Source organism: Lagopus leucura, unplaced genomic scaffold, assembly GCF_019238085.1.
Source record: "Lagopus leucura isolate 7727_CA_CO unplaced genomic scaffold, USGS_WTPT01 Super-Scaffold_100066, whole genome shotgun sequence".
Taxonomy (NCBI): domain Eukaryota; kingdom Metazoa; phylum Chordata; class Aves; order Galliformes; family Phasianidae; genus Lagopus; species Lagopus leucura.
The window spans coordinates 428298-451492 of NW_024962310.1; the positions used below are offsets into that span (position 1 = coordinate 428298).

Here is a 23195-nt window from a genome sequence, read left to right on the forward strand (position 1 = left end):
GCAGCCTAATGTGGTAAATTTATTGAGAAGGTCACTTTGCAAAAACGGAATACAACTGATTTTTAGCATTTAAAAATCATTTAATAATGGGCCTGACCGTAAAATAGTGGCACAACAGAAATGGAGGGTGCAAACGTGACATGGAATGCATAGAACCTCTGGGGCGGACCAGCCACAGTAAATACAACAGTTGTCATCACGAGTGTAAATTCACTTTTGTTGGCTTTTTTTTTTTTTGGCCTAGAAGATAAGAGAGTGTATATAAATACTGTAGAGAAAACATTGAAAAAACACCTTGTTTTATTTTTCAGAAATGCTGGAAGGGGTTTCAGCTCAGTCAAAAACGCATAGGTTTTGTTGGGCCAAAACTGCCCTTCCTGGTTCCTACAGTTTGCTATGCATGTTATGAAAAAAATATTAATGATTAGATGGTAGGAAATCGTGAGAAACATCAACTAAGGAACTAATTCTTGACAGACAGAGGACATAGTGTTCCAAAACACAGTGCTTAAAAGCGTTAACTTCGAGGAAGTAACAGGAAGAGGAACTCCCACCATTTCTGCTATCTTGGAGACTGAAAAAATTTACTCCCATCAGCCACAAAACCCCAGTTTGTTAGTAAGCAGAATGGTATGGTAGACATCTGTCTAGAGGATCTCTGGATCTACAGTTTGGTGGGATTTAATTTAAAAAGCAGCTCAGAAGAGTACAAATTTGAAAGAAATGAGAACTTGCAGTGCATTGCCTTGAGCATCTGTCTTCATCGAAGGTGGCAACAATCTGCTAGATTGCATAATGCTGCTATACTTAGTTTTAGTTGAAGAGAAATACAAACCTGAAAAAATTAATAGCTACTTGATGGTTAAAACATACACTTTTGGCATTCCAGCCCACCATCCCTGCACTACTTGTCAATTTCCTCCTCATTGCCTCCCAGGATTACGGAACAGTGACATGCCTACAATTCAAAGCTTCCTATCCTACAAATGTAGAACTTAGATTTGCCAAACATATGACTACAACTCCTAGAAATCATCCCATAATTTCATGCACAGTATATTTATGGGATGGAGCTTCCCATGGCACATACACTGCTGTCAGTGTTTTCTTAACAATGCAACTGAAACACCGTTGTCTCATCCAAACTGCTCACTCTTACAATCAACCAGTCAGAAACACTGCATTTATGATTTCACTTAATTACCCTCTCCTAACTCCAGGAATTCCAAAAAGCAATCTGAAGAGCAGCATTTGAGAGGATCCCCAGCTTAAAATCATACCACGAAAAGCCATTAAAACAGGCTCTCCTACATGAAGATGCTTGGTTGACTTGAAATACTCCCTTTCCAGCCCATTTCACAGCTGACTCCAGTTGAATTTAATGAAATTTGGGGAGGGAGAATACAGTATCTCAACGTCCTTCTCCATAAACTCTTAACAGAAACTGTGGAAAGGGAAACTTACGGTAGAAAAACAAAACAAAACAAAACAACCCCACCAACCTACTAAAATAAATTACATAAAGTTCTGAAATCAACATCACTTTTGAGGCAACCTTTCCAGAGACCTCTTGGATTCCTTTCTTCTCTGAAGCACCTTTTGTTGTTTTAAGTTGTACGGTTGTAAGAATAACTTTAACTATAGAAGCTATATGCATCTTTTAAGAATCACATTTTGATGATTATAAAAATTTATCTATTATACAACATAGGTCCAGCTACACTGAAAAAATTACACCGCTTATTGAAATACATTTCATTTTAGAAACTGACTACTAAATAGGTCTATACAAAAAACTCTAAAATAATTTCTGTAGTAAAATAAAGAGTGTGTTAGGAGAGCTACACAAACAAGAAATTTTTTTGTCTTTCTTTATAATGCTCAAATATACCGTGATACGTGGCTGGCTCACTCCATAGCCGGCACCAAAAGCTGAAAAGAATCCATTACGATACACAGTGATACAATTAATGCTCTGTATTAATCTCACAGCCTTTCCGATTAGTACAAAGAAAACCAGGCCTCTCTCCTCTTTGAGGAGAAGTCCAGGATATAAAAGCAAGCATACCTCATCAGCTGATATGAAATTATAAAATTCCACAAGTCTCAGTATCCGAAATTTATAAAAGTCACCAGGAAAACACAAGCAAATCGGGGTTAAGTCCTGTTGGTTCCCAGGTTCAAATGAGCACTGCTGATCCAAAACAGGATTTCCTTGTTTGCTAAATGATTCAAAGGAAAAATCGGGACCATCTGCTGGGGCTACGAGAGAGACGAAAGTCCTCATCAACTAACCCTCTGCACTTCCATGAGGGCATGTTTCCATGTGCATAAAGTGGGAAAATAGCTGGCAGGAAGCAAAGATGTTAGTGGTGCTGTGCTGAACTGTTTTTTTCTGCCAGGTGTCGCAAAAAGCTGTCCTCACTCTGACCCCTGTGATTTAAAGGCTCACTCTTAAAAAGAGCAGGAGGAGGGGGTAAATGGGGAACGGGGGGAACTGGAAGATGGTGTGGATGGTGAGGATGAGGATGTAGGTGAAGATGTGAATACGGATGGGGAATGGGGCGTGGAGGAAGCGTGCTCACTGGGTTCAGGTTGATTGGTGGGGTTGGGGCGGTGGGTGCGTTCACTACAGCAGGAACTGTGGAGGCAGAAGTTGTGGACAGTGGGATCTGGACAGCAGATGACACGTTAACAGGGCTGGTAACACGGAAGCACTTCTCCTTGTGTGCCTTGAGCATGTTGGAGAAGCGAAATCGCTGGCCACACACATCACATGGGTAGGGCTTCTCCCCTGTGTGAGTTCGGCGATGTCTCTTCATGTTTGGGCGGCTGGTGAAGCTTTTCCCACAGATTTCACAGATAAAGGGCTTCTCTCCTGATAAATATGGATATGGCAGTTGGTTAGACACTGAACGTTTGCTAACACTTACTTCAGCATGCATATACAAATTGTACACTACAAAAGCTATTCTGGCTGCTACCTTCAGCAAACAGATTCATCTGTTTCACAGAAGCCCCCAGTCTTTATGATATCCTCTCTCACCTTAGGATTATGATGGCCCAAGAAAATCTTCCATAAGTTCTAACCTCTCAGTTCCCCGGGCAGTGAATGAATCACAGGTCTATAAACACTTCTTTTCGTTTAACAGGAAGTTATCCTATTACTTTCTCCTTTCTGATTTTCTGTTGGGTAACAGCTTTGATCCCAAGTTCCAAGGGAGGGAATACAGGCAAAAGAGTAGGAATGTCTCTGTGCTGTAGGTACCTGTACTTTTCTCTGCTAGGTTCTTACCAGTGTGTGTCTTCATGTGCTCATCAAAGTACTGTTTCATATTGAAGTCTTTGCCACACCACTGGCACATGAACTGCTTGTGCCCGATGTGGATGCTCATGTGGGAACGCAGCTGATACTTGTACTGAAACCTCTCATCACAGTTCTGCAACAGAAGGACAGCAACCGTGATATTCAGGCATCACACATCAGGAAGCAAGGCAATCATAGGATAGCACTCAAACATATTAAGTGAAGGAGGAAAGAATTCACCGATTAGCACAAATACATACCCTCATGTCCTACAATGCAGGACTTAAGTTACTTAATGACAGAAGAAACTGGCCTGTACTAAAAGGTCTGCTGCCACAGTAGTCTTAGCAAGGAGTACGGCATGCTTGCAGCCTTTATTTGACATAGCTGTTGGTAAAACTCTGGGAGAGACATAGTTATGGCACAGTTATGGCAACAGAAAAGTGCTTCTGTTCACTTAATGTGCCAGGTGGAGATTCTGCAGCTTTGCTAGCTGTAGCTGTTGGACTACAGCATGCCTCCACTAGAGGACTCTGCTCACACAGCAAAACCAAAAGCAGCACACTAAGGCTTGCATTTCAGAAAGACAGATCGGTTTCCCAGCCATTATTTATTGGCATGAAGTAATTTGTTTTCCTACAAGCTCTGTGTGGCTGCAGTACTGCCATTACTATTTCACAGGCTGCTGGAGTTTTTCTCCACTTTGTGGACAAGGCGAGGCACTGGACCTGACCTGGAAGCAGGAAGTGCTCTGCACCAGGGCCTGCCTCCATCATGTGATATCCACAAGCATCCCCATCACATGATCGAGACATTATCTGCACTAGACACATGACTGGCTAAGTCTATCCCATACAGACCTCCTTCGTGGGGTCAGGGAAGGAACTACAAATCACAAATACACATGAAGGCATTACTGAGATCCTCCCTACTTCCAACTGGTGTTCAAATCCCGCTGAAGTATTTCTGTAGTGTTCTTGTTGAGAAAAACATGACAACCAACCTTAAAAGCAAACCAAAAGCCTCTCAGTTTGAATTACTGTTAGATGTGCTCTGCCTGCTCTCCAAACAGAGAATAATTTTCCCCAGATTCTTGTGAAACTGCACCTCGTATACAGTCAGTCAGTTCTACTTTCACCTACTGACAGCGTTATTAATCTTATGTCTTAAGCTACCACATCTAAAAATACTCATATTTACAGGCTCACCTCACATCTGAAAGGCTTCTCTCCAGAATGCTGTAGGGAATGTACTTTGAGAGACATACTGCGTTTGAATGATTTCCCACAGGTTTCACATGTGAAAGGCATGTCCTTTGTGTGTGCTGCAACACAACAGCATGTTACAGACAGTCACTAAAATGCAAACAGTTCTTGAATCAAATTTCTTCTCCAGCACTGAGCAGGAAGATGATCAGTATTACACAGCTTACAAGTCCATATACGTATGCTACGTACACACATATATATTTTTTGATTGTTGTTAATGTTACAGACTTCACCTTTTAGCTATGGATAATGCTTGGACAACTGAATCTGCCTTATTTTTTGTCTCCCCCAAACAATTCGGAGTGACAAAAAACGAAGACGTTTTGGGGTAGAACCAACAGAAACACTGATCAATAACTCACCAACCATATGTTTCCGCACATGGGCCATGGTGTAGAACTTCTTTTCACATATCTCACAAGAGAATTTCTTTTCTGCGTATCCATGGACAATCTTGATATGTTCATGGAGGGACCAGAGTTTCTTGAAAGACTTATTACAGGAAACACACTGAATGAATAGGATAAATACAAGGAAGTTTACATTAGAAAGATTCAACCTCGCAGAGTTAAACCGTGTGTCTTCCTCTCATGTTGCAAAAGGAAACCCCAAAGAGGGCAAAATGCTGTGTACTGTCTCAGACTGCACTTCAGAATACTTTCACTGTTTCACAGCTGAAACAAATGCACTAAGAAAAGGCTGCAATTTTAATTAAGCAGGATTAGAGAGGGTGTTAACACACTGCATTTTGGTGCTAGCCAAAGAGGATGACAGCCTCTGTGCTTATTTCCAAAACACATACATAGCTGGATGCAGCCTCCAGGGAACAAAGCTGCAAGCCCTAACAGAGACTACAACTTCACAGGCTCTGATGCTGCTGGTAATCTAAAGCCCAGCATAGAAAGAAGCCAACAAAGGTGAAGGGGCCTACCACCATCTAGCTGTTAAGCCTTTCTGTCCACCTAACCTGGCTTTGGGAGCACTGTGACTCCTGAGATTGCAGGTCTCCTAACCCTTGAACTAGTCAAAGCATTCTCAGTCTTTTAGCTCTGTACAGAAGACAGCTTCCATCTTGCAATTATTGATCATGCAAAGAACCTGGCACACAGTTGGTACAGCATGTTGTCATTGCCATGTGTTACATTCTAACTCTTCACTTAGACACATCAGTAGTGCTGAAGGTCTAAAATGACTACATGCAGACAGTATTTTAAATCTCTTTCCACAACTACTGTGAGACATCCATTAAGTCAGTGATGAGCAGGATGAACAGGCTTTTATATGTGTTTTCTTCCCAACGGTTCTTGCTAAAGACTTCATAAAAATCCTTGCACAATTCTGCAAATTCCATAATAATCTGAGTTTTGAAACTTGACAGCAGCCATACATATGAGGATACCAAGTCAATTTCATCTTTCAAGTGAAGAGGGAAGGAACTGTAGGTTGTTGGTTCTGATGGCTGTTGGGGTGTTCGGGGTTTCCAGTACATCAGTTACCCTTCTCCCCCAAAGCTGGAACAGCTGTATGCTCTGCACTGAAGAACTAACAAATATCATGCCTTCTGTCAACTTGAGTTGTTTCCTCTCTGCATAAAGCAAGTAATGCTGCTTCCACAGTACTTGAATCTCTGCAGGCCTGGAGAATCTGGTACAACACTCACCATGCTGACTGCAAGGAGGTCCTTTACCTCAGAAAGTATCTACTTGGAGGCATGTCAGGAACAAACTGCAGTGCAGGGGAGCTGGGGGGAGAACACAGAATGGAACAGGACCCTAGAGAGCAAACCAGTGCTAAGAAATGATGAAAAGTCCTTTAAGGTTAAATGAGTCCTTGAAGCTGTCAATCTACAATTTCACTGATGACCACTGCAAGCAATTCAGACCACTAACATTGACATCTACTACACAGACTCTAAGATGACAATGACAATTCTGGGAAGGTGCTCATTTTGAAAGGATAAAACCAGAAATTATCTGGGAAAAAAAAAAGATATATTCCATCACTTAGGTGAAAAATGCAGAGAATGATCAGTCATATTTATCACCTCTTACATAATGGAGCCATTTGTGTTTAGATAATTGTGTCTCCCTTGACACATTAAACCCTACATTAATGTAACACTTTCACATCCCTTTACTCCTTTTGCCAAGTGTAATAAAAACAAATTTGCAGGCAGCTGTGAAATGCATTCCAAATGTTAAGCCTAACAAAAATAACTGCTGAATATATACTTGTAGCAAAAACGTGAAGATGTGCAGCAGTGCCTCCACCACTAGGAATAACTGGGAAGCTTCCTGGAGCTGATTCTTCTGGCACTGGATATAAAACAATTTCTACAACTTCTTTTTCTATTCCTTTGGACAAAGGAATGCAACCCCTCAAAGGCCCATGGTTGCATGGATTATGGGATGCTTCTCTGTTCTACACTACACAAACTACTTGTGAATTCTTGTTTAAAATCAAAAGATTTTATGCTGTGAATGAGCCATCTGGATGATAAGAGTACTCCTGCACCTTAAGTGCCCTCTGCCACAAAACTGTGCAACAGTTTATTTCAAAAATTCAAAGAAATATCTATGAGTTATCTATGCATTTTAGTAGCTATGCTCAAGACTCATCATATTATACATTCCTTCCTTCAGTCTTCCTCCTATGAGCTGAAACATAAGGAAAAACAGCATAGCGTTATACAGATCTGCATTTGAGTCGTGTAGCAAATTGCAACAAATATTTCAACCGTCTCCCACACAGTGGGGACTGAATAACAATTCAGTTCAGCACTTCAGCAAATAAACAAACTAAAAACGTTTTTGGTAAAACTCACTGCACAGACAAACAAAACCTTGTTGCCCTACAAACTCCAGACATTTCAGCTGCAAAGAAACTGAACCCGAGCTGCTTCACCCTGGCAGTGGAAGAATTTCAACTAGGCAACACCACGCCAAGTTTAACAAGGCAAAAAAGCACGTTCAAATCGCCAGATAAAACAACATTGCCCCCAGTTACATGAGAACACAGATGCCTATGAGCAAAGTACAAACCACAGATGAATAAGAAACTAAAACTCTTTCCACAGCTTTAACTTTAAAATGGTTCTATTACAACACAGGCTTCCATTGTTGTATAAAATTATACACTGGAAATCTTCTGGTGAGTGAGACCAGACATCTCTGTATTATCAGTAAGATTTACTTGCACTGAGAACAGGGCAGGCTCATGAGCAGGCTTACTCACTGAATTCATGCGTTTCCCTGTGAACACATGAGCTACATGCAATGCTGCGTTACTTATATATGATATCTCAGTAGGATTTAAAGTTACATCTTAACACAACTCCAAATCCTGACTTGGCTAGTTTCTTTCTCACCTGCTTGCCTCTCCAGTTCTGTAAAGTTTTCTGCTTATGATACCACTTATATAATTTCATTCTCCCCTGAAACCTTAGCTCCTGAACTTGAAAGCTAGTGATAGCTGCAGGTGCTCAGCACCTGAAGAAGTTGGCTCTGCTCTGTCAAATGCACTTGTTTCCAGGCCAGTTACTCTAGAGTTTGACATTTGTTAAAGTGGCTTTGCATTTTCCCCAACATACAGTTAAATACTAGAGTAACTCTGCTAAATCAGACGACGCTTGCACACTTTGTTCCCTACCATTTGCTTCTTTTGGAAGACACCAGGTGTTGATAAGCAGAGACAAGGCCTTGGTCAGAACCTGGTCTGCACAAAAGATTTCCCCCTCTGAAGTGTCCGCTAGCTGTATCCAGGGCACGACAGAAGGTATGGAAATCTGGCAAGCAGGTGAGCAAACCTACCTGGATATTTTTTTCACAGTCTGTTTGCTGGTGAAGGGACAGCTCACTTTCTAGAACAAATTTCTTCCCACATTTGTCGCAGATCTGCATGCGCCTGTGAGTGACGTTCATGTGCTTCTCCAGGTACCAGCGTGTGTTAAACACCCTGGGGCACTTCTCACAGGTTAAAGTCTCCTTCTCTTCACACTTTGATTTCTGCACAGGTGCCTTGGGCTCCTTTGCAGCTTTCTTCTTACGCTTGGGGGGCTCCACACTCTTTCTACGACCCCTTGTAGTTCTGGGTGATGGGGAAGTTGTGGCTGCTGCAGCAGATGCAGCTCTCCTTGTTCTCCTTTGTGCAACACTAACTTTTTCCACTCTTTTCTCTTTTTTCTTCTGCCTCTCATTTTCCTCATAATCATTACTGTCTTCAGTGGCCTCTTCCCCACTGTCACCCTCCTCTTCCTCACTGCTGGTCTTAAGAACAGCAGTCTCTTTGGACTGGGAGGGGACACCCTTCTCCCCTTTTGATACATTTAATGTTTGGTTGTTAAGGTTTACCTCTACTATAATCTGCTCCCTTTTGTAAGTCACTTCATCTTCCTCCTCTTCCTCCTCCTCAGAGTCGTCAGAGTTTTCTCTATCTTCTTTCACAGCCCGGACTTCTCCTACTGATCTGTTCTCCCTGAAATACGGCTGCTCCTCTCTTTCATGGAGATGTGGTTTGCTCATTTTGCTGTCCACCAACACTGGGTAAGGACTTCCTGACTCTCTCTTGTATACTTTGGTGGACAGATCGAGTTCCTGGCTGGCACCATGATAAAATGTGGGTGGCACTTGACCACGGCGACTGTCCTCTTGCGCCATACCTGCTACATGCACAGCACAGTTTTCAACCAACTGTTGGCAAGAATTGGCTGTTTGACTCATCTGGGGGGGCCTGATTCATTAAGCACCTTTAATCCCAGAAAACCAAGCAAGCAGCTTTAAATCAGGGTGGGTTCTCATGACCGATGCCTGTTCCATCTACACAGAAGGAACAAACCAGGATTCTCAGCTGATGTTTAGCACGGATGTGTAGGTCACAGAACTCTGATATTATGGCAAGAGCAGAGCAGTAGAAATTATTCTTCTGAAGAAAGTTGCCAACGAACTGTTGAACATTTTATCTATAAAAGACAACAGAGAACATAAGGTCAATTAAAAATAAAAAAAATCACTAAAATATTCACCAAATTCTTTTGAGTTTGTACAACTGAGGTAAAGCCCAGTGTATACCATCTATGAGCTGCATCTCCTGCGGGGGGGGGGACTGCCCTACAGCATTATCTCAAGCAAATGTGGGAGTCAGGCACAAATACATGCACCTTTATGTGAGCTAGAAGTAGACTTGTGAGGATCTGAAATCAAAGCACAGCATTAATTTCCAGATGAATGCTCTCCACCCGCCAAAGACCAACTATCACTGCCTCAAAGCTGAGTCAGTGTGCTGATCCGTGTTTCTGCTGGACACTCTGGAGGACTGATGGTCCCCAGACAGTGCACTACTCTACATGCCTCTCCATCAAAAGAGGTGTACACCTACATAGAAACAGCTCTTCTCCATCAGAACCTCCACTGGAGAGCCCATTCTTACCCAGAAAGTGGGCACGTTAAGGTTTTATACCAGACAACATTCCATTAGTGTAGATACGCATGAAGAATTTCAATGGAAACATTTTCAACTGGCAGCACTGACTCAGGTTAAGAACAGCGTGTCCCCTCCTTGTTTCCACCTCAGAAATCCCTCTTGATTTAAGATACCTTATTCTTTTGTCTCACTCTCCCTTCCCCCAGCTATTAGTTCCTCACTGCAGTAGCCAAGTGATATTACATTTGCCCATCTAAATTTCAGTTATGTTATCCAAGTTGGAATTTGACCAGGACACCATTACTTCCTCTTGCAAAAATTATCACGTGATCCCTAATGAATACAAGTAATCAAGCCCTCTCATTTATTTTTTACTAGGACAATTACATTTTAGTAGCACAGAATTAACAATACCAAGCCAAGACTGTTGGTTGTGTGGATCAAGTCAGAAATACATAAGAGCTGCTCATGCAAACAGCACTTGAAACTACAGGATGCAGAGGTTAATGAAGGAGAGACTGGGAGAGATCCCACGAGGAGATCATCACTCATGTTTGCTTTTACATACTCTCTAAGTATGAAGAAAACAGAAGTCCCGTTACCAGGACCTGAAAATCTCATTGAGTTTCATGTTAGAAACCTCAGGCAGCAGACAGGAATAAAACATTTACACTTGTGGACTCATACTCTGATTGTTATTATTATTCTTGGTGCAGTAATGAAAAACAACCAATCTGAAGCAGTAACACAGACAGGGATTTTTATCAGAAATTTCCTTCCACTTCATTCTGAGTTACTTTCCACACAACAAATGCAGTAACTTCCTTCCAAACATGTTTTCATACAATGTTTTATATGTTGCAGTTTCAAGCTTACTGTTCCAATAGAAATTTCCCCCTTCCAAATGAATTTAACTGAACAGGAAATAAACCTACCAATGGTCTCAGTTGTTTGAATAATAAAAACGATTGAACCTTGCCCTAATCTTTCTGAAATAACACACTGGGGAAAGTGACTTACCAACAAGCAGTTGCTTGATTACAAGCCTGCAGTTAGTTAAAAAGACTCTTGAACAGCTCTTGCAATTTCCAAATGCACTCAACAAGAACCCTGCAGGCAGACTCACAAGCACCCCAGCAGCACAGTCTGCTCCTGCTCTCCCCAGCCCAGCAGGCTCCCAGTTGCAGCTTCCCAGCTGCAGAGGTGAAGGAGGAGGAGGAGAGCCAAGCCCAGCTGGGCCAGGAAATACGTGGAGATGGGGCTGTTAACATTGGCTTGTGATCACAAGTAACGTTCAGATGGAAATGCTAGTAAATAACCAAATAAGCTGGCTGTGATTGCAAGCCAGAATTAACAATCCTATACCAGGAAGGAGCTTAAAAGCAATGGGCACGATGCAATCCACCGTTCAGTTTTTCTCTGACAACATTTAATAAATTATTCAGCTGCTCCCAAAAAATCACTATGTTGCATAGAAAACCACACCTGATTACTTCCTGGGCACATTAAGCATTTCTCACAAACTGCAGCAGGAGTTCAGGAAGGCTACCAGAATTCTGCTGCTACACAGCCAGAAAAAGCAAAATCTCATCGTGAGAAGGAAGCTTTAACTTTTTAACCATTAATGCTGAAACATCCTTTCTGCCATCATCATCTGTGCCCGTTTACTGCACATCCAATACAACACACCACTTTGTATGAACACGTTACCACTTCAAAAAACAGTTTTTAAAGAAGGGCAGATTACGAGTTATCAAAGCTTCTGGGTCTGAAAACCACTTCAGCCTGCAGGCACCGTAACCTACTTTCGCTTTCAGTGCACTGCTTGCCACCCTCGAGGGACCCACAACTTTCGAACAAAACTATTTAGCAGCCAAACAGCTGGTAAAGCAAAGCCCTCCTCATACATCAAACACAAACAATGCACGATTGGGTGGCTGACAGTTCTGAGAGGCAGCAGTTCAAACACCGTGAAAAAATCTTGCAACAGAACTTGTTTGTTTTTCCTCTAATCTCAGACATAAGAAATCTTATAGGGGGAATCCATTTCTTTTTTAAAGCTGCTCAACAGCTTTGAAATGAAAGAACGAATTTCAGCCATACTACAAATGAGAGCAACGAATGTTCTCATTAAAACATAGATGGGATCACAGAATCATAGAATGGCCTGGGTTGCAAAGGAGCACAGTGCTCATCTGGTTCCAACCCCCTGCTGTGTGCAGGTCACCAACCAGCAGCCCAGGCTGCCCAGAGCCACATCCAGCCTGGCCTTGAATGCCTGCAGGGATGGGGCATCCACAGCCTCCTTGGGCAACCTGTTCCAGTGCCTCACCACCCTCAATCTAAAGCTTCAAAGTTGGTTTTTGGAGATTCAATACAAAAACAAACAAGGAATGACCATTAATGAGCACAGAATGAACTTAGGAGGCGCATGCAGTGTTTGGTAATCGAAGATTGCATGAGAAATGATTGCAAGCCTACCAACATTAAAGCTCACACCCAGAAAGAAAGCACGCGCACACACACACACACACACACACACACACACACACACACACGTGGAGGAAGCGTTGTGTATGTGGGAACAACACTTCACATAACGCTTTTGCTGCTTCTTGAAGAAAAACACATTTCTTCGTGCTTTCTGGACTAAAAATAGAACAGTTTCTAACACAGAACACTGCCTGCCTCAACTTTGACTCAGCTGATGCCTTGAAATCAGTACAGACCAAGTCCAATATTCAGAGGGGTTAATGAATTTAAATTACACGTTCTTTAGGGCAGAGGGAGGCCTCTGAAAGTGGCCAGTTTGAAGTCTGGCTATCTCAGATTGTAGTCCGACGCGCATTCAGGTTGTGTGATTTGTGTGCTGGCAAGCATCCACCAAAAGCTGACACTGATGTAAAGAGAAATACTGCTTACCCACCCTTTCTAAGTACGTGAAGTGGTAGCACAGTCAGTCTTGCATATCAAGGTTCCCTGGAAGCTCCTGACCCCTGCGTGGCCTACAGCTGTTTGCCTCAGGTCAGAAATAGGCTGCCAGCTCCACAGATGTACACTGAACTGCTCATTCTTTCTGCCTGCACTGTTTCTGCTGGCTCCCTGAAGGGGAATGGAAAAGCTCCCCACAACCAGCGACAATCCACCCTCCTTTTAAGTACCAGTTTCACAGCTGCCACCAAGTTATCAGTATGACATCTGAGAACTGGCAGACATTGGTCTAATTTGTTTTGCTGTAGGTTGGCAAGTCTAGGAGAAGTAATGCAGGCACATGGAGTGATGCATATACATGTGAAGATAGCACTGCATCGATTTATTACTTAGTTAACATCTGGAGGTTTCCCCACTCTTCCCAGATTGCTGTAAGGGCCAAAAAATCACTTCAAAAGATAAAAATCCATCCTTCAATTTACAAACCATCGCCATTCTGTGTCTGCATTAGCAGTCTGAAGGCTTTAAAGATAGTGGATGTCCTTTGGTTGGAAGCTACAATCCAGCAGCTCCACCGCAGCCTGGGGCAGCCAATGCTGCACACAGTCTGCAAGCACTGAAACAACCATGTGTATAAAATAAATCACTTATATTATACAAGATAACGTGCCAATTTCAAACTAGTCAAGTATTTGTTGAAGAAACTGCTCTTGGAGTCAATAGCAGGTTGGGGGGGTTAAATGAACACAGCCCCAACATTATGCCATGCTGGGGACGCGCCACAGGCTGACCACCACCCAAATTTCTAATTGAAGCTGGAGAATCTGCTTCTCTGCTTCCGATGGCTGTGTGTTAATTCAACAGGTAGGAATGCCCAGGACAGCTAAAAGCTGAATTCAGAATACAGCAGGATAGCTCAACCCTCTCAAAATAGCAGGATTTTAAGTAAGAACACTTCCACACCTATTAACGACCTCATTTGGTGTAGAAGAAGTATGAGGATTGTTTTAAGGCAGCATTAATTGTGTTCAGTTTGAAAGGTAAGTGTAAATGTGGAAGTAAAGCAAAGGTGATTTTTTGCTCAGCTTCTGTAAATATTTGTAGTAATCAGTGTTACCCATTAATCAATTTAATGTCACAAATTTCATCAGATGGCAAGACAGAGAAGCAAGAGAACGCATCAGCAAAATGAGTTTCTCTCTGAATTCTGAGTAGCACATTAACAAGAAATGACTACGGATGCAATGCTGAAGTCAAAGCTTTGAGTAAAATGCTCCTTGCACATTTCAATACATCAGCAATATCTCAGAGCACACGAAAAAAAAGCTGCAATACAGCCACACAGTTTGAAGAACAGGTGCACGAAACAGAGCAGTGCACAGGCACAGCAATTCCCAGTTAATGGTAAAACACATCTGGTACAAGTTACATCGTGTCAGCAGAGGGTAATCAGGACTATAGGACAAGAGGGGATTATTTACATCGCCGTACAATCGCTCCTTTCTTGTGCATCTCAGCTGCTTCAAATGCAAAAAAAAGGAAACGTTCTTTACTTGTAAATCCTCTCTCAAGACAGCACAGTGCTGCTGTTTCCACACTGCCTCTGCCCACCTGAATTCAGAATAAAAGAAGAAATGCAACTGTGTGTTGCACCATCAGTAATTCCCACCTAAAAGGTGGCACCTGCCAGCAGGTTCGACTCGGAGAAAAAGCTACAAAGGCAAGCAGAGATGAGCAATCCTTTCTGCTGAATCAGAATGTGAAATTTGCACTTTGGGATCTGTGGGTTAACGTGGAGAGAGGATGTTCGGAAGCAGCGTCCAAAAAGGAACTGCTGAGGCTGTGCTGTGAAAACAAAAATCCTAACTCTCTTCACTTGAAGCAGATTTTCCCATCAACTCATATGTAAGCTGAGATACAAAACATGTGCAGCACCGTGGTTTGCATTTTGGTGAAATTAAAGCTGTTCAGACACCATTAAAAAAAAAAAAAAAAAAGAATCCAATGAAACACAACAGTGCTGGCAGTAACTGGAAATATTGCAGGGAGTCTTGGCAAGGAAACAAAAGACTGAAGAGTGAGTAAATAGTGCCCAGCTCTCCAAGCAGAGGTTGGGCACAAGTATGCTTGGCAGGATGGTATATGAAAGGCTGAGATGAAATACAACATTCAAACAGTCTCATCTCCCACTTTTTGTTTCCTTTTCCCCAACTGTTTCTAACATAATCTGTGATAGGTATCTCGCTAACTCAGCAGGCAGCATATTTTCACTGTATGGAGCTGTCTTTTTGCCTCTCAATATTTAACAACCTAATGGACAAAAAGAGGCAGAGCGTCTTTCCAATCTGAGGGAAATGCCTCCTATAATTCTGTAATATCCCACAGTTAAAACACAACAGAGAGGATAAAAAAAACCTCCAGAATTTTTCTGTTTCTGAAGATGAAATACTTTGGCTGTGTCTAGAAATCTGCTCTGGAGGACAAAGGCTTTCAAAACCAGCAATTTTCACAATCTAGAAGATTTTCAAGCATTATCTGCATAGAAAATAGTTGAAGAATTTGCCATTTCAGAACTCAGCAGCATTATAATCCCCCAGATTTTGCCACAAGCTGAAGGCTTTCTGCTGGGAAGGAACTACTTTGAAATAAATAACCATGGATCTCAATGTTGTTATCCTGGAAGATGTTCTGTAAAGCACAACCTATGTTAAAATTAAAAGTCTTAACACTTCCTGCTGTCTTTAATATATCAAAATTAAACACTTTTGGTTAGGAACTTCCTTGTATTCAAATCTATTCTGAGCAGTTTTATTTCTTTCAATGCAAAAAACAGCGAGATAAAAACAAAGCCAGGTAGTTACTTAACCATAGCCATTCACATATACATGCCTAGCTTTCATGCTAATCACTTTTCTGTAATAACTGTAATTATGGAAAGATTATCTGTCCTTTTGAATGTGTATATTCCTCAAAGTATGTGCCCAAATCCCCAGAACTGCCATGATACTGAAAGGCAATTGTTTCAGCCATTAGTCTGTCCTTTGTTCCAAACCACTCGGTTTTTGGCCTGGTTTTCTTCTTGTTCAGTAGCAAGATTCCTTTCTGCTTCAGAAACTCTCCCTTCCTCATTATCTGTTTGCATATCTTGAAACCTAATAAAAACTCCACGAACGTTTTAAACTGTTCATTTATTTTCATAGATGCCCAGTGATGATATTACTTATTAAACAACACCGACAAGACTGCAAATAATTGCCCTAACAATATAGGCTACACGGGCTGGCATACGAAATCTAATCCTCAAGATCTGTACTTTTGTTTCCCTAAGTGAACATTTTTCCTCCCAGAGGGTGAGGAGTGACAGAAGTGGCAGGAGATGTGCGGCTGTGCCTTTCAATGGACATCAGTGGAGTGAACTTCAAAAAATATAACAGTAAACAGTCTGTCCACAAAGCAAAGTTGACAAGTATATCTTCCATCTGGACATCTATTCCAGGGGAAAGGTGTTCTTCCTCAGTTTAAACTAACAGCAATAACTTGGTGAGAAATAATAAACCTTAAGGGATACCTGCACTCAGAATTAAACCCAGAACAGCTGTAACTCATAGCTCAGCGAGCCCTACAGGAGACATTTGCAGTGTGCAGAATGGAGAAGGCCATCCGCCTGGAACGGAACTGCTCTGTACGACGCACGTGAAAGCTCACAGACAGGTTCACTAACACTGCTGTTTGCCAACACGTTTTCTGTTCATCAGTCCGTGCTGCACATCGCAGCACATCACGTCCTCCTGCATCATTTCTCTTTCAGGGGAATGTTTAAAATGATTCAACCTCAGCTGAAAGCGTGATGTTACAACGCACACTTTACAGAATCCCTGTTTAATTTACATTTATTAAAAGAAAAAAGAAAAAAAGAAAAAGAAGAAAAGCGTCACTTGCAGTCCACCAAAAATCTGCTAAATATTTTTGGCTGAGTGCTATGTGATGGGGAATCAAGGTTTCAACAGCAAAACCTTTGGCTTCGTGAAAGCGTGAATTTGTTTAAACTAAAGGTTGTTCTTCTCACACCAGCAAAACATAAAAGAAAGATTTAAATCCTCTGTGTTCCCTTTTTATAACTTCCAGCAGCATTTTAACTACTGAATTGCCAAACGCTACTCAAACTTACTCTATTTGATCTCATGCTTCATGCAGAAAGTGTGTTCATGCAAGCACAACGACCAGAACTGCCATCCTGGAATGATTGCTGTGACATTTAGACAAGCTAGGGTAGACAAAAAAAATATGTCAGTGTTAGAACTATACCACCGTATGTGCTTCTCCTTGCACAATGTCACAGTGTTCCTCTAAACACTGAATAACTGTTTGATACTGTATCTCGTATTACCAATTACTGTCTTGTTTTGGGCTACTGAATCTTCCGAAACATGGTGCACTGTTTTAGATGCACAATGTAAATGTTTGGAAAAACATACAGTCTTGCTTTTAAAATATTTATGTTACTTCAAGTACATTTAGCAACACAGAGTTATATCAGCGTTCAACAAATGCTAACAGAGGGACAGAAATTCCTACTTGCATAAGCTCTACCTTTGCAAGCAGAAATGACATTAAGTGCTAAAATTACCAGAGCTAGACATGGAGATAGAAAGCCTTCAGCAAGTCTACTTTCACCTGAAGGTGTGATGGAAACACACAGTGCACCATGGAGCACTCCATTTCAAGCTTCACATTTGGCAGGTGCAGCTCTCAAACATAAGTACTCCTCCACTGATACGGCAGCGTTGATTCCCAGTTCTTCCTCTAGTTCCTCCTTCAGCCACCTACACCTTATCTGCACTCTGTGATAAATTTCCTTCTGGGTGAAGTGAAAACAATAATCAAGTTAAGGTCAAAGTTGCTTGGTTCTTTTAATCTGATCTGTGTGACGACCCGAGGAGGCAGCGCACTCTTTTTGCAGTTCTGTGCCAGCAGTGGCATTTTTATGGCTGCACACAGAGATGTCCTGGGAAATGAGTCCAAAACATCATCATTCCTTGGGATTTGTTTTCGGCTGGACCAGTGAACCAGCTCACTCTGCACACACATGAATGCTACCATCCACTGCAAGATTTTGCTTCCTGAAACCACCCGTTCTATAGGTGTGATCTGGCTTTCAATGCCCATAAAAAGCAAAGTAAGAAAACCAGAGGCACCACAACAATCTGAGGATGATGCTTAATAATTTAAGCTGAGAAAATAATGCTTTTTTCAAGAGCCTGTAGCAAACAGGATTTCTCCTTTCCAATGACTTCAGCCCTTGCGTAGCTCAAATTCTCACTTAAAAATGAATTCCAAGGCCTAGTGATGATAGGTTCACCAGCAGAGACGCTGCCTTTACAGGAGCTAACAAGTTTCAGGGTGAGAACAGTTAGAAGGGGCAGTAGAAAACACCACAGTAAAGAAAAAGCAAGGAGAGCAGACACCAAACATGGGCACAGAAGATACAGAGCGAGTTTAGAATGATACAACTAGAAGCAAAGTGCAACAAGGTATGCCTTAAAACTGCCAGGAGAAAAGCTGCCATTACATTCAGTACTCAAGTTTCCTCAGACTTTCAAACTGCAAGCAGAGTGCCATGGCACTCCAATAGATTCTACCCTGCAGTTAGGAAGTGTGAAATGAATGATTCAAGATACAGACATTACAATAAAGCTAACTAGAGCTCCCCAGCAAACATTTTTACTACTACATGACCTGGGTGATAAAGATGCATGAGGACACATTTCTGCCCCTGCTGAAGCCTTCTGAAATCACATCTCCGTATCACAACTTGTAGGGAAAAAAATAATGAAAAATTATGAGAATGAAGAAAAGAGCTCCATCACTGTATGAAACAGTACAGTAGAAAGGACAGAACCAGAAAACCTACACAAGTGTGAGTAGGAGAGCTGCTTCTTTAAAACATATACAGCTAACAAGATCTCCATCACCCAGAAATCATAAACACTGCTCAGCCAGGGTCCAAAAACATTAGTGCCAATACCTACTACACATTAGGAGAAGCCTCATCCCTGCCATCACAGAATGGCCTGGGTTGAAAAGGAGCACAGTGCTCACCTGGTTCCAACCCCCTGCTGTGTGCAGGTCACCAACCAGCAGCCCAGGCTACCCAGAGCCACATCCAGCCTGGCCTTGAATGCCTGCAGGGATGGGGCATCCACAGCCTCCTTGGGCAACCTGTGCCAGTGCCTCACCACCCTCTGGGTGAAAAACTTCCTCCTCATATCCAACCTAAACCTCTGCTATCTTGGTTTGAAGCCATTCCCCCTTGTCCTGTCACCATCCACCCTCACAAACAGCCGTTCCCCTCCTGTTTATACTCTCCCTTCAAGCACTGGAAGGCCACCATAAGGTCTCCCCAGAGCCTTCTCTTCTCCAAGCTGAACAAGCCCAGTTCCCTCAACCTTTCCTCACTGAAGAGGTGCTCCAGCCCTCTGATCATCAGATACCAGCAACCAGGCCTTCAGTTAGAAATAGCTGCCTTCTACACCGAAGTACACACTTATCAGCACGTGTAACTTGTATACACACAGCAGAGTTAAGAAATATTCTATAAACCCCCTTCCATCCCATTAGGACTAACAAAGTTGTGATGACTTCCAAAGAACTGTAAAGCTGAGAACAGATTGTCAGACCTCCATCAGACTGGTCAGCCACAGGAAAAGCAGTTCTGGTCCACATTCTGCACCTGCAAGATTCAGCTGTGCTCCAACTCAAATATTTGCAATATTTGAGAAAAGAATATTACTTTCTGTGTACCGAACTCCCACCAAAGAACAACATCGATCAATGGATGCTTGTCTGTAAAGTCCAAACTGTAAAGCTTTCTGCTTGTAAAAATAAATAAAATTAGGAAAGCTTCACAAGATTTACTTCTCCACTACCCTACCAGGCCATCTGATTGCGCAGTGGCACCACAAATATATATCCAAAATTCCAGCTGAAAAGCTTTCTGCTTGCTAATATTTAGTACCTGAGAAAGGATGGGATTGGCTTAACAGGTTTTGTCTCAAATGTCTCGATATGGATCCCAGCAGTGATCTACCAGCCAGCAGGCCAGCTCTCTATTTCCACCTTGCATTTCTAAAATCACTTCTCCATGAAAAGAATCAGGTTTCAAAACTTTAGATGTACACAAGCGAGGGCACATAAGTGCTGGGAGCTGCTTAGCATAGCAAAATGTTTCTCTTGAGTGAAAACTACCAGTCTGAAACCTCCTCAGGGAAGGGTGTCTTAAAGTGTCAAGAAAACTCATGCAAGCTGCTTGCCTTAATGAGTTTAAGCTGCTGGCACCAGAGCTACTGCCAGAGTTTCACTCCCCATGCAATTGTTTTGCAGGAGGGAGGAGCAATTAAAAAAAAAAAAATCATCAATTTAAATTCACTCACAAACTAGGAATTTGCAAAAGTAATTGGGAAATGATGTACTGGAAGTTTAGGTTATAGGCATGTTCCAAGTGAACTCGGAAAGTCTGTCCCTTGTGCTTCTAATAGTTACTGGACCTCCATCAGCTTTAATTCAGAGCTGTAAGAAAAGTGCACCCACTTTCTGAAACGAAGATCCTTCAAAGACCTGAGAGAGGATATGATTTTATTCACACGTTTTTTTATTCTAAGGGTGTTCAAGCAGTCTGTAACTTCAAGGCCAAATCACACCTTTTATTTAAATGTTCTGACAGGCATCAGATGGTAACTTCTACCCAAAACACCCCTATAAGGTAACAGGCAGTAACAGTTCCTTGGATACAATAAAGGAAATGCTGCAGTTTTTAAATTTGTAAGCCTAGCATTTGCAGTGGAGATACTGAAGTTGGGCTTTTCAATCCACAGGAACAACAGGTTAAATCTACAAATCCTGATGGGAAACACTGAAATAATTCAGCCACGCTTCCTCAGCTTGAAGAAGCTCAAAATATCATAGGGCAATGTCAACTGCAGACAGCATCTGCTACGCTGATTTGCATTAATATTGAAAGTGCATGATAATAAAATGACCTCCACATAAGAATCCATGGTTTTTCTGCTTGCTGTGGGGGTCCCATCCTTCCCTGTACTATGAGATTCTGAAGAGACACATAGCAAAGACAAAGCAAAACATACAGAAAGAACGCTTGAAGGAACTGCGTGCTCTTAAAATTTGTTTAATCTTCCATTTAGAAGGCAAAATCTTGCTGAGGGGGCTGTTTTACTGCAGAATACATTCAAAGATCAGCCGTTACATACTGCAGGAATTTAACCAACAAAGAGAGGGTTATAAAACATCTTAATACAACAATAATCCACAGCATCAGGCTGAGGAGAACACATCCATCTTCTCAGTGGGTTGGCACTTTCTTCCAATTGTCTTTTTGTTTATGGAGTTAGAAAGAAGTTTATTCTTTGATAAGGCATGTTATGCTGTGCCACAGAAATAGGTCACGGATGACACGTAGTTTTGTAATCACTGTAAATATGCATATGTGCATTTCAGATATGCTGTTGGTACACCACTCTGCCATTAGGCACTGAGAAATACAGCCCATGGTATCAAGACTGGCAGATGCAATCTTGTTTACTGAAAATATGGATATAATGCAGTTGTCAACACTCAAAGGACTCTTCCTAAGTAGTTCCTACAGGGATACCTTATGCTCTAGGTGGGACTGCATGAGACAACTTCCAACCTCTAAACAGATCTTTGTGCACACAACAACTTCTTATCTTTAGATGAAATTGCACCTCTCAGTCTGAAATCTTCACGTTGTATTATTTTAGCAACGAGAGCAAAACCACAACATCCCAGTACTCTGCGCTCACAGGAGAACCTCACAGCTCTTTACGTTTAGCTCCTGTATACAACTAAACATTCATACCAAACTGCTAGAGAAATGAGGCTCCAAAAAATATCAGCCAAAGGTTTTCTGGAACAGCATTAAGAAATAAGATGATCAACGATGTCCTTTAAGACAAATGAATAAATCTCTAATGGCAAAATCTCTTTGATCATGTAAATACGTGGAAGTTTGTTTCTTCATAAAGTAATACGAATGCTAAGCCACAAAATATTTTATCTTACCAAGTATCTGATCTATTACTGCAACTAGATGCTGAAGTTCCCATGAATGCTAAACTTACCAAACACTGGATAGCGTTATAAATAAAACCTTCAGTCTCAGATTATTACATATAATTGCTTGGTTAGAAAAACAAAAAGCCTTCATGATTTGGCATTCCTCTTTCAAACACAAACGCACTGAAAGCGCTTTCAAAATCTCTATCCTTCAACTATAAATTTACACTGTGAGTTTATATCTCAGCTTTATTATCAGTATCTACGTTTGAGTGTTGGCTGCCTGGGGCAAGGACTGAGTTCATACAGCACCCAAACCATACAGCAAGCGCTGGATTCATCTCTATTAAGCAAAAAAAATCCAGGTGGAAAGAGAGAGAAGAGATACCAACGATAGCAGCAAATCCACATAAAGGAAATAAATTACGTGCAATAGTTCCTTTCTATCTGAGATTTTAAAACTGGTGTTTTTAGCCACATAAGTTGCATAGAGTTCTGCAACCATAGCATGCATGTTGTCCAGCAATTCCAACAGAAGGAGGGCACAACTTTTGCAGGTGAAGCTGCAGCCAGCGCAGAGACAGAGCACCTCCACAAATCGCTGCTGGCACCACAGCTCCTGCACTCAGTCCACACTCATTCCCACCACCGTTCTCTCGATTCACACCGCATCCACCACTGCCAACACAGCGTGTGCCAGTTGCCATTCCCAGAACAATACGCAGCTCCCCTGGAAAGACAAATCTCACGTTCCTCACATGTTTTGTGTGTACAGCACTTCCTCCTCTTTCCCTTCCATCACTTCCACAGCATAGCGTGACAAAACTCAGCGACGACCACAGAACACACCATTAAAAGAGAAACGCGCCTCAAAGAATCCGTTCTTTGCACTTGCGAGCTAAAAAGCAAACCAAAAACGCGGCGACACGCATCCTACAACCGACATCCCGAGGGCAGCGGGGAGAGGAAAACACCGCAGCAAGGAGCTGAGGGAGAGGAAGACCGTCCGTTTTCTCCCTACCTGCACCTACACGACAGCGGGCTTCCGCAGGAGCCGCCTCCTCACCTGACACCTCCAGGAAGGAGCGCGTTTAATCGCGATTGGAATCACAGCCCTCACCTCGGCCGCGGTGGGGGGCACACAAAGCCGGCTTTGGGGGCTGCCATCTCCCCACCCCCCC

General features: G+C 42.2%; 1 protein-coding gene across 1 annotated transcript in view; it reads right to left on the reverse strand.

The window, feature by feature from the left end:
• ZNF652 (zinc finger protein 652) overlaps positions 1-23195 on the reverse strand; it is a 23541-nt gene continuing 346 nt past the window's right edge. The window contains exons 2-6 of the mRNA XM_042886932.1: positions 8385-9532; positions 4938-5085; positions 4516-4631; positions 3296-3440; positions 1-2878 (exon numbers count right to left, since the gene is read on the reverse strand). Of these exons, the coding sequence (XP_042742866.1) occupies positions 2367-2878; positions 3296-3440; positions 4516-4631; positions 4938-5085; positions 8385-9293 (1830 nt within the window). The 5' untranslated portion in view covers positions 9294-9532 and the 3' untranslated portion in view covers positions 1-2366. The remainder of the gene's footprint in view (positions 2879-3295; positions 3441-4515; positions 4632-4937; positions 5086-8384; positions 9533-23195) is intronic.